Source organism: Elephantulus edwardii, unplaced genomic scaffold (genome assembly GCF_000299155.1).
Source record: "Elephantulus edwardii isolate Elephantulus edwardi_28Jun2011 unplaced genomic scaffold, EleEdw1.0 scaffold00032, whole genome shotgun sequence".
NCBI lineage: Eukaryota > Metazoa > Chordata > Mammalia > Macroscelidea > Macroscelididae > Elephantulus > Elephantulus edwardii.
Window position 1 is genome coordinate 2,247,350 of NW_006399782.1, and position 11,973 is coordinate 2,259,322.

General features: G+C 43.2%; 1 protein-coding gene across 1 annotated transcript; it reads left to right on the forward strand.

Annotated features, from left to right (window-relative positions):
• The first annotated feature begins 852 nt into the window (after positions 1-852).
• Positions 853-4,792, forward strand: TM4SF19 (transmembrane 4 L six family member 19). Its single transcript, XM_006884293.1, has 4 exons — positions 853-1,032; positions 1,665-1,742; positions 4,110-4,279; positions 4,612-4,792. The coding sequence occupies exons 1-4, from the start codon at positions 853-855 to the stop codon at positions 4,790-4,792; spliced, it is 609 nt and encodes a 202-aa protein (XP_006884355.1).
• Positions 4,793-11,973: the final 7,181 nt, after the last annotated feature.

Consider the following 11,973-nt stretch of genomic DNA (forward strand, 5'->3'; position numbering starts at 1 on the left):
TATTATGCACATGTTTTGTTAAAATTTCCATAAGTATCTTATGGAAATCTTATGGAAATTTTCTCTTTTCATGCTATTGGAGGTGATATTGTTTTAAAATTCAGTTTCTCATAGATTGTTATAGAAATATAGAAGAACCCTTGTATGTTAGTTTTCTTTTATCCTACAACTTATTAACTGTAATTTTTTGGACAGATTTCTTACAGCGTTCTTCATAGACGATCATGCTACTGACAATGTTATTTCTTTCTTTCCAGCATGTAAAGTTTTGTTTCATCTTCCTTTCTTACTCTGTTGGACAGGGCTTCCTGTACAATGTGGAGCAAAAACAATGAGAGTGGACATCACAATGGCAGTTTTCAACATTTCTTTACCAAATAGAAGAAAGCACTGCCTGTAATAGAGGTATAATAAAAATGATGGGGTGAAGAGTATTTGTGGGAAGGACTGTCAGAGGATAGAGTAATTAAATCCTCTTCATTGGAGGAGGGGCATTTGGTGACCTAGCGGTCAAGAGTTATACTGCCAATCCAAAGACACAATGCAAAGGTTCAAATCCACCAGCTGCTGTACAGGAGAAAGCTGGGCAATCTCCTCCTGTGCAATCTTCTGCCTCTGAAGACCCACTTGAGGGTCAGCTCTGAGTGGATTCCAAGCTGACTGCATTGTGATACATTCACTGAAGGAAGCTTTGCAAGGAAGAGTGTTTCCCTCAGCTGACCCCGCAGTTGGGTTTCCATGCTTACTTTCACCCTGTCCCATCCCACTGCCATTCCTGTGCCCCAGGCTCCCAGCAGCAGCACTGACATGCCCCTCCTTCCATCCTTCCCAGAACCCTGACCTCTGCCTGGGATGGCGTGCTCACGGACCTGTTCTCGCATCCTGGGGCTTAGCCTTGGAACTACTGCCCTGCTTGCTGCCGGGACCAACATGGTGCTCCTGTTTCCTAACTGGGATTACACCTACCTGCTGAGGGGCCTCATTGGCAGGCACGCCCTGTTGGGCTCTGGGCTCTGGGGAGGGGGCTTCATGGTATGTATCTGGGGTTGTTGGGTGTGAACTCTCAAAGTGCCCTCAGGTGTGTAACAGGAAAGTGATGGGGCAGCAGTGTTTTGACTCCTTGTGATCTTATTCTAACAAGCTGCTCTTGGATCCATAAAAAAACCAGGGGCTAGGAAGGACACTGTTAAGTGTCAAGCATTGATGGATTTTATTTTAGAGACAAAGGAGGGTGGGTGTGAGCATTTCTAACCAACGTCAGATCAGATTGAAACGGTTGTCTTCAAGTTGATTCTGACTCTGAGCAACCTTACTGGGCGCGGTAGAACAGCCCTATAAGGTTTCCAAGGCTGTAATCTTTCTAGGAGCAGCCCACCACTGGCTCACCCTAAGGAGCGGCTGGTAGATTGGAACCATCATCAACGTTTTGGTTCACAGCAGAGTGCTTTAAACAAAGCGCCTCCAGGGTTCCTTTTCAGATCCAGCTAGTCTCCCAGAGTTGGGTCCTTATAATCAAAAGCCAAAACTCCTCTGGGAAATAAAGATGGACTGCGTCCACATGAGGTGTCTAACTACCCTATTTCAACACGTGGATAAACTCTGGACTGAAAACTGGAAACCTAAATCACCCAATCTCTTGTTAACACTCTTCTTTCTTTTCTCAGGTGCTCACTGCAGCTACCCTCATCTCTTCGCTGGGCTGGGGATGTGGCTGCTTCAGTAAGAGTGGGCCCTGCTGTAGTGTAAGCACCAGCTTTCACTATTCTAATACCTACAGTGTCTCTACATTTGGTTATTCTAGAGGCAGAGGGGTAAAGAATTTTAGTCTTGAACTTGAAAGCAGGCTTTTCCTGGGCCACTTAAGCTCTTGGGTAAGTTACTTAACTTTCTGAGCCTCAAGTCCTCATCCATGAGAGGAGAGTTAACAGAATCTATTCAAAGGAGAGTTAACAGAATCCATTCAAGGGAATATGTGCTACAGTGTCATGAGCTGCCTTCAGAAGGACTCTGACTCATTAGTAAAGCAAACACATATATCCAAATATAACTTCTGCACAAACATGAGGAACTGTTTTTATTAGTAGCAAAGTGAAAAAAAAATCAACCTGAAGTTAATGTACATTTCAATCATGTATTACTAGTGAGAAATTTCCCAATTTACTTGTCATTTTCTTAGAGTTGGGAGGTTCCCCAGAGATCATCCATCGACTAGATTTTAATTCAGCTCCTCTGTTTCACAGATAATGAAACTGAGGCCTAGAATAAATTTGTCCTTTATTATATAGCAGCATCTATAGCAATAGGGGGAAATCTAAGTACACATATGCATGAGATACACTGATTATTCAGTCTCAAACACATGAACACGTCGACTCATTACAATAACTCTTCAACCTCTTCTTCTGATATTTGCAGCCCACATATTGGAAACTCCACTGACTCAGAAGCATGTGTCCAGGAGTTAAATATGAATACCCACACATGTCACCCACTAGCAGTTCTCAATCCCCTCTGGTTTTTCCCTAGGCAAGTGATTCTTAGACTTTAGCGTGATGCATCAGAATCCCCTGGAGGGTTTGTGGAAACACAGATGGCTGGGGCTCACCCCTAGAGTTTCTGATTTAGTGGGTCTGGAACAGACTTCAAGAGTTTATCTCTTGACAAATTCCCAGGTAATTCCAGTGCTGCTGGCACAGGCTTAAATCAGAGAAACTCGTCCTGAATCTTTCAACTTAAATGCATCTTTCATTGGTCCTGCTTCAGCTTCAAATCAATATGGAGGAAAATTACTAAGATTCTGTATTTTTAAAACCCACCTATTTGTATGTTTGATGTACATTTTTAAAATATGTATTCTTTGGGAGGGAGTAGGGGGAAATCTAGTACACTGGGAAAGATGCCAATTTAGAATCAACGAGAATCTGGTCAAGGAAAGAAAACTATTACCTGTTAGGAGGGAAGTGAGTGGAGCACAAGCTGACGACTAAAGAACCTCTTGAAGTGAAAAGTACACTCACAGAACCGGGGGCTTGCAGGCTGCAATCTTTTCTTCCTTCAATCTACTCGCCTTCCTTTCCTTCAATAGTTAGCTCGCTTCCTCTTTCCCTCCTCTTCTCTCTATGCTTAAGATGAAGGGAGGAATAAAGGACGGGAGCTGGCAACTTTTGGAAATACAATTTTTGGAAAATATAGTTTCTATAGCAGAGTTAGAGGTGGACATGCAGTCACCAGCCTTATCCATTAGTTCAGAGCTTGCATGACTGCGGTCTGACTGTTAAGGAGGATTTCTCGTTGGCACGTCTCTCTCTCTCTTCCTCTCTTCTCTCTCTCCTTCTCCTTGTGAAAATATACAAATCAAAACACCCACCAACACAACTTTCATATTTACAAATCAATAGCATTGATATTGTCATGGTGTGCCACTTTGATCACTATTCTCTAAAACATTCCACCACTATTGACATAAACTCAACAACCCTCGCTTTTCCCTTCCCCCCTTAGTGTGTATATATTTGCTTCTTTTCTGTAAGTGAGCTCATACCCTGTTTGACTTTTGGGGGCTGACTTATTTCACTCAACATATTTTCAAGGCTCATTCATGTTTTGGACTTATTTCTCTTAAAGCTGCATAATAATTCGTTGTGTCTTTGACCATGTTTTATTTATCCACCCATCTTTTGATGGGTACTTTGATTGTTTTTACTTTTTGGCCATTGTGAAAAATGCTGTCGTGAACACTGGTGAGCAAGTTTCTCTTTGCCTACACTTTTTCCAGCCATAGACCTAGGATTAGCATTGCGGGGTCATATGTGATGTATGTTGAGGGTTTTACTGCCAGCCTGCTGAGAGGCTTCAAAGAGCCTGGCAAGTCAGGGAGAGCCAAGTCCAAGTGCTTGGATCTCTCCCTTCTCAGTCCTTCCTCGTTCACCTCTTCCTGGCTCCACCTTGCCTTGGTTATGCATTAAAGGAGACAGCACTGATAGGATTATCTCCATGTGACAGGATGAGAGCAAGTGCCAGCAGCAGAGAACTGAGCTTTGTCCAGACCATCCCCTAAGTCCCCCAGTCCTCATGCCATCTCAGGCCCCATTTCTCTTCTCCCCTGGCAGATGCTGGTTTCTCTGCTGTCAAGTGGCCTGGCTTGGCTTGGAGCCTTGCTGTGCTTTATCACTTCTGGAGTGGCCCTGAAAGATGGTCCTTTTTGTATGTTTGATATCTCGTCCTTAAACCAGACGCAAGCTTGGAAGTATGGTTACCCTTTCAAAGACCTGCAGAACAGGTAAACAGATAGAGGCCTGGGTTTGCAGCCGAGAGAGAGAGAGGGAGAGAGAGAGAGAGAGAGAGAGAGAGAGAGAGAGAGAGAGAGAGAGACCCATGAGTGGATTACAACCTTCTTTGATCACACACAGCAGCCTCTTGCTCCTCCAAGGCTCCGAACATTGCAAATTGTAAACTGATAAGGAAGAGTCTCCCTCAGGCGTCCAGTCCTGTGGCCTGAGCTGAGGGGGACTCCAGCTGTCTACTGAGTTTGCTTGTTTGGCTATTTTTCCTTGTTCTGCTACAGCATCTCACTCATCCTCCCCGTCTGATATCCTTATTGTTCTGACACAGGAATTATTTGCATGACCGTTCACTCTGGAATTCCGTCTGCCTGGAGCCCTCTAAAGCTGTCGTTTGGCACGTGTCCTTCTTCTCCGTCCTTCTCTGCATCAGCCTCCTGCAGATTCTCCTGGTGCTCATTCATTTTATCAATAGCTTTCTGGGCCTTTTTTGCAGCCTCTGTGAAGAGTGATGGGTAATTCCGGTTCATGTACAGATGTTTTAATTATAAGCTACTTAAAAGGTTTTCTGCAGATAATGGGTACAAACTTCTCTTTTAGGCACTGCTATAATAATAATAATCATTACAACTCCTTGGATGTTGTTGAAGGATATAATGCATGTTGTAAATTGCACGATGATATCATTAACTCATTATTATTGTGTAAAAACTTAAAGTCCCCACATTCCTCTCCAGCCGTCATCTCCTTGTAGCCTCACAACAAACTTATAAAACTGATCATATGTGATTGAGAACTTGAAATTCCTGGGGGATAATAAACTTCGTGTATCAAAGTACACAGCCGGGTCAAAGTAAAATCAGTACCCACATCTCTCTTCCGGATTCAGGCCCACCAATAAGACACAAGCTCACCATTATAAAACTGGTGGTGGTTGTTGTTGTTGTTATGTACTGCTGAGTCAGAACTGACCCACAGCTGATTCTCCAGGGGATTTTCAGAGGCAGTAAATCTCATGGGAGAAGATTTCCCATCTTTCTCTTGCAAACCAGTAGAGATTCATTGATGTTCTCTACAGTTCAAAAGAAAGGAATTCCCTCAATGTGATGGATTGACTCAGTGACTGGGGTAGTGCAGGTAGGTGTTTCCGAGATGATGAGGTTGGCACAGGATAGAGCAGGGTTCAGGGCTGTTGTACATAGAGTTGCAGGCATCTCAATGGTACATAACAACAACAACAACAGCTGTTGTTAAGTTTGGTCAAGAGGTGGTATAGGAAGGCAAGAAGAGTCAGATCAGGGTACAGGAGACACTGGTGGAGTAGTGTGAGGAGTAGGAAAAAGGATGAATCAGGCAAAAAGCAACGAAGACAGAAACAGGAAGAGGGGTAACAGCAAAAGGAAAACCAATGCGTGGGTCTAGGAAACATGATAGAAGAACCCAGGCTCTAGGGCCACAGAAAGGGGCCTAGGTACCTCTCCACTCCCCTCCCCAGCATTGTGGACCCCAGCACCGTCCCAGGTCAGTGAAGAGCTGCGGGGACACTGGAGGCCTCCAGGACACGGTGGCTCCTCTGTCCTCAGGGCTCAGAAGCAGGACTGAGAAACAAGATGTGGTCATTTGACGATTACGGTACTGAAGCTTGTAGGCATCAGATCTCTCCAAACACCCTTTCACTCTTCCTCCTAGGGGCTACTGGCCTCAGCCTATGGAGCAGGCTGAGAGCCCTGAACCTGGAGAGTTCCCTGTGTATGCACATATTGCATCCAAGAAGCATTGCCTGTATCTGTCCCATAGTTCCCTGTTGGTTAACTTAGATTCATGGTCCTGGTTAGAATGAGCCAGATCCACAGAAACCTCTTCTATAGAAGACGCACAGAGCAAGATCTAGAAGGATTCCACGATGATGCTCCTCCCAGGCCTAGATCCTTGAGCTGGGTCTCATTGTATGGACAGGATTCAATCAGTCAGCTAATATCAGTCCAAGATGGTGGCCATTATGACTACTTATCTCATTAACACAAACTCTCAAGTTTGGGAACCCTAGAGGGCAAAAGCACCTCAACTACTTAGAAGATTTCAGGGATTCAGGGTTATATCTCAGGAAACAAAGGCAAAGACTAAATGACATTGTGTGAAGATAAATTCTAACACCACAGGACAAGAGACAATGTTCCCAAGCTCTGCTTCAACTAGACCAGTTATCTTTTTCAGATTCTAAGCATTTTGGATGCATTCTCCTACAGATGTTTACAGATACTCTTAGATCTCAGAATGCAAGCCCAAGAGTCAAATTTTGGGGGTATAAAGAAGTTCATAAAGTCTTGACCAAAAGAAAACAACTGGATTAATTTCTTTATTGCTGAGTCCAAGCCAGTCTTTTTTACCAGCCTGCCTGCCGGGTCCTCACGTTGGCTTTGCCTCATTTTATTCAACAATGTCATCTTAGAGTTTTTCACCAGTTCCTTCCTGTCAGTTAGCCACGTTACTGCTAACACTATATATAGAGTTTTCCTTTGATGGTTAAGCCAGGATGTGAAGCAAATACGCCAAGGAAGGAAATACTGATGCAGCTGTCTTTTGTATACATACAGTCAACCCAAGAAACATTTCTTCATGACAAAATAAAGGGAATTATTTGAAAGGGTCTTGGAGCCAGCCTTATTTTTGTTTAATAAGTTGTTGCTAGGAAATGAGGTTCTAATGCCACAATTATTTTCAATAATTCCTGAGACATCTGGTTGAAGTAGCTTACGCATCAATCTGACGTAAAGGGAGTGTGTCTAGGTTGTGTCCAGTTGTTGTTAGCAGCTGCCAAGGAGCTGTTGTAAGGAGCCGAACGCTGCCATACCCTGTGCCACCCTCACCATCCCTGACACACTCCATCCCACTGTCACAGTCATGTTACAGTCACTGTGTCGATCTATCTTATTGAGGGTCTTCCTCTCTTTTGCTGACCTTCCACATTTCCAAGAATGATGTCTTTTTCCAAAAACTGGCCCCTCCTGATAATATATGACCAAATACATGAGAAGAAGTTTCACTTTCTTTACCTGTAGGGAGCACTCTGGTTGCACTTTCTCCAAGACAATTATTTATTCTTTTGGCAATCCATGGGATATATTTTTCTTCTGACCAATACCACAACTCAAAGGCATCACTTCTTCTGTCATCCTCAGTCACTGTACAACCTTCAGATGTATAGGAAATAATTGAAAAGATAATGGCTTGCGTTAATTAAGGTAATGATCTTGCATTACTAAGATATAAGATATACCTTAGTCTTCAAATTGACATTGTTGTACTTTAGCACTTTAGAGAGGTTTTCCCAACTCTGTGTCTTTTGATTTCTTGACTGCTGTTACTATTGGTATTATTGTGGATCCAGGTAAAATGAAACCCTTGATAAATTCAATCTTTTCTCCATCTGTTATGACATTGCCTATTGGTCCAGTGGTGAGAACCTCTGTTTTCTTTTTTCCCACTTCACATGGGTAGTGTGCCCACGCTGTAATAATGTTTAAGGGTGGCACATGTCACACAGAAGCATGAACAGCCAATCATCATGCTCATGAACTGGAAAAGGATTGACTTCTGTTTCCTTGATGTTGAAATACAATCCATATTGAAAGCTATATTTGATCTCCTGCAAGTGTTTGAAGTCCTCTTCACTTTCAGCAAGCAAGGTTGTGTCATCTGCATAAAAGGTGTTGATGTGTCTTCCTCCAATCCTGATGTAATCCAGTTATTCAAGAGAAGTTCCTAACCCATCCTATTTGTGACCTCAACCAAAGGTTAACCAGTCAAATGACTGTGTTTTAATTTCTTTGATCCCAGGGTTGCATATTTTTTTGGTTAGAAGTTCTTTCACTCACATACATGCGTTCCTGTTGAGCCAGAACTAATACATAGCTGACTCTCCAGCAGGTTTTTGGAAGCTGTAAATGGCTAGTTACAGAAGAGACTGTTCCTCTCTCTCTCTCCTGTCATGCTGGTGGAAGATTTGAACCACCAGAGAAACACTAGCTATTGGGACAATAGCACAATTTTCTATGCATAAGGCCATCAGGGCTTGCTAGATGTTTTTTTAGTAAGAATCAAGTTTCACTTACATGAATTGGTGTCTCTTCGGGCCTTTTGTTCATAGTGTTACTATAAGTCATGTTCAACTCCACGGCAATCAGCAACAACAACAACAACTACATTCTAGTGTACCCTTTTCCCTAAGTCCCCCCACCCCCGGACTAAATCTCCTAATTACATTAGGGAAATTTACTGTCAGGGACCTCTCCAAAGCGCCAAAGAGCAACAATGTCAGTCTAGAGAATAACATGAGCCCCATTCAGACCATGGTCTTTGCAATTACTTGCTATGAATTAGCTGTAAAAAGAGAGAGTTGATGCCTTTGACTTATGATGCTGGAGAAGAGTGTTGAACATACCATGGACTACAAAGAGAACAAACAGGTCTGTCCTGGAGAGGGTAAAACTGAGTTTCTCCTTGAAGGCAAGGATTTTGAAGCTCAGTCTCACATACTTTGGGCATATGGCCAGGAGGGACCAGTCCTTGGAGAAGGACATCAGGCTTGGATGGTGGAAGGACAGCACCTGAGAGGAAGAGTCCAGATATGATGGATTGACACAGTAACTGGGGTCATGGGGTTAGGTGTGTCCATGAAATTGAATCAGGAAAGGGCAGACTTCAGAGCTATTATGCATAGGGTTGCTATGAGTTTTAGGCAATTCAATGGCAGATAATAACAAATTCCCTTAGTCTCATTTTAAGGTTTGTTTGGTTTTCCCACCCACCCTCACCCTTGCTGCAATAGGAGTGAAGCTGACAGTCAATTCTGCAGCTCTGAAGTGCAATCCTTCTGTGGCAGGGGTGCAGTGCTCCTGGCTCTTAGAGCAGCTCTTATCTACTAAAGCAGTTCACTCACCATCTCTCTTCACAATTCGACTGAGAGCCGTGGCAGTGGTAGTGTGACCTTCGAGAGACAATGTTGAGGAGAGGAGGTTTACTGAATTCTACCACAAGGCCCTCTGGGTCTGGCTGCTGGAATTCCAGAAAGCATCCCATTTCTTCTATCTACACCCTAGACTCTCCTTACATTTGGAGTGGGCTTGGATATTTGTTTTCTCAAACAAAGCTACATCTGGCTCCTGATTTGACATCCACCCACGCTTTGGTATGGAGTCTAGAATATTCTTGCTGCAAGGAGGCCAAATTCAAATGATACACTCCACTCCTAGCTCTTCTTTCCAGGTGGTAGCGAGATCTCTCTATTCTGCCTCTGGGATGGCTCATTTTAACCTAGTGGGGTGGCAAGACTGACCAGTTCCCTCATCAGAGTTCCACATAACTTATTTGCACGGTCCCACCCTGAGAAGAGTGTTATGCACTTTAGTTGCAAAATTAGTAAGTCATTCATTTCCTCTGGTGGCCACCAGCACCTTATTTGCATAGCTCAATCTTTTGGTGGAAGTTATAACCCCATGGTTAGAAAGGCCATATAAAAATGATCCATCACAATGCATTTCTATTTCTTCTTGTAATGAGAAACAAGCTCCAAGGGCCTACTGTGACCGGGGGCCTGAACTATGGGCCTTTTTAAACCTTTCTCTGTCTTCTGTTCAGTTCCCTTCCGTTCCCCAACAACTCACCCAAGGCTATTAGATGGGGCCAATGAGAGGAGAGTCTTTATGGCCCAGAGCTGGATGTCAGATCCTGACTAGGGTAAGAAGAGTAACCATGGGAAGGCGGGCTCAGGGGGCCCAGGAAGTCATGTCCAAGCAGGATAAGGTGGGCAGTATCTACACAGGCTGGCCCATCTCAGGGTGTTGGAGTCTGGTCAGGGGAATATGGAGTCCATGCAGTGGGGTGATCAATAGAGGTTATCAGTACCCAAGTTGGGTGAAAAGAAGTGCCCCCTGTGTGGGGACAGCCAGATGCAGGGGCTGCCTAAAAGGACTGAGCAAGGTTAACATGGGGGGTGGGGAGCAGCAGGTACAGGCAAGAGGTGACGGAGGCTGGGTGTGGTGAGGGAGGCATCCACACGGGGTTAGGTGGAGAGCAGTGGCAGCAAATGGGATCTCTTAGTTATATGAGGACTGATGAGGTAAATCAAAGCTATCTGGATAACCAGAGGGCCAGACCTGGGGGCCAGATTTCCATATAGAAATGGAAAGGGAAAAAAACTAGAATGAACCTTGTGGTGTCAGACTTGAATTGGAGGCATAAATGTGAATTCATGGTTGTGTTTATGTGTGTGTATGAATACAGATGTACATATGTCCATGTATATACAAAATATACACACACATATACCATTTGTGCTCTTATTCAAGTAATATCGAGTTCTTGGTTTCTAAATGTCATTTTCCACTAAAATAAACCAAGACCCTGTGAATAAATGGATACTTCCAGGCCCTGGGCAGAAACAGCACAAGATGTACTTGGATCATCTTGTGCCAGAAGACAAGAAAGCATTCAAAGAACAGTAAGTCCACTTAAAAAGACACAGAATCCAATTTGAAGACTGATACATCTAGGAAAATGTTAATGATTGGGAATATCAAGAAGCCCTAGTAGTACAATGATTAAAGCACTTGGCTTCTAACCCCAAGGTTTTAATTCTAACTCACCAGTTACTCTGTGAAATGAAGATGTGACAGTCTGCTTCCTCTGTAAAGAACACTACTCATTCATTAAAAGTGAGTGAAAATATAAATCTCATGGAAGACAAGCAGTATTAACCCATGAGAAGGCAATCCTGGAGTGGAAGTTGTACATTACAGTTGTACTTAACAACTTTAAATTGAAGTCATATTGGCTGCATCGTAAGAGACTCACAGCAGCACGATACATTCAGAATCACAGAAATCCTGATGGCTTGAAACTTAGGCCATCACATCAGGGGTTGGTCAATGGGAGACGGGTATTGAATGCTGTAGGCAAAAGTAGGAAGGGATGGTGGTGGAGTAAGGAAGGGTGGGTGGGCAGCAATATTGAATCTCTTGGCCTGTGTTATAACTGGGCAAATGTCTTTCATCTGCTCTTTTCTGTGGAATGATTGTCTGTCTGGTAATATTATATATATTTAAAGATTGAGACAGACTAGGAAGAAGGATTGGCCATCCACTTCTGAAATGACAGGCCTTCGAAAACCCTATGTACAAAAGAGTACACTTAGACTATCGCTTGGACTAGCAGACATGGCAATTGAGACTGAGATCTTAGAAATGGAAATACAGAGAAGAAGGAACAGCTGTAAGCAGACACTAGTGATCGGAACGTGGAACGTGAGAAGCATGAATGTAGAAAAATTGGACAGTGTTAAGAAAGAAATGTATTGTCATAATTATTGACATACTAGGTATTGGCGAAATGAGATGGCTTGTCATGGGACATTTTGAATCAGATGATCATATGATTTACTATGCCAGGGATGAAAAGGTGAGGAAAAATGGGGTTGGTTTCATAATTTAAAAAGTCATTTCTAGATCTATCCTGAAATACAATGTGGTGAGTGACGGGATAATATCCATATGCATACAAGGAAGTCCAGTGAATACCACTATAATTCAAATATATGCACCAACAACTAGAGCCAAAGAGGAGGAAATATAAGATTTCTACCAACTTTTGCATTCAGAAGTTGATCAAACATGCAATAAAGATGAATTGATAATAA

Coding starts and splice junctions, on each gene's coding strand:
- TM4SF19 (XM_006884293.1), top strand. CDS start 853: ATGGCGTGCTCACGGACCTGTTCTCGCATCCTGGGGCTTAGCCTTGGA. Junction 1,743..4,109: donor AGAGTGGGCCCTGCTGTAGT/GTAAGCACCAGC, acceptor CTCCCCTGGCAG/ATGCTGGTTTCTCTGCTGTC. Junction 4,280..4,611: donor TTCAAAGACCTGCAGAACAG/GTAAACAGATAG, acceptor GTTCTGACACAG/GAATTATTTGCATGACCGTT.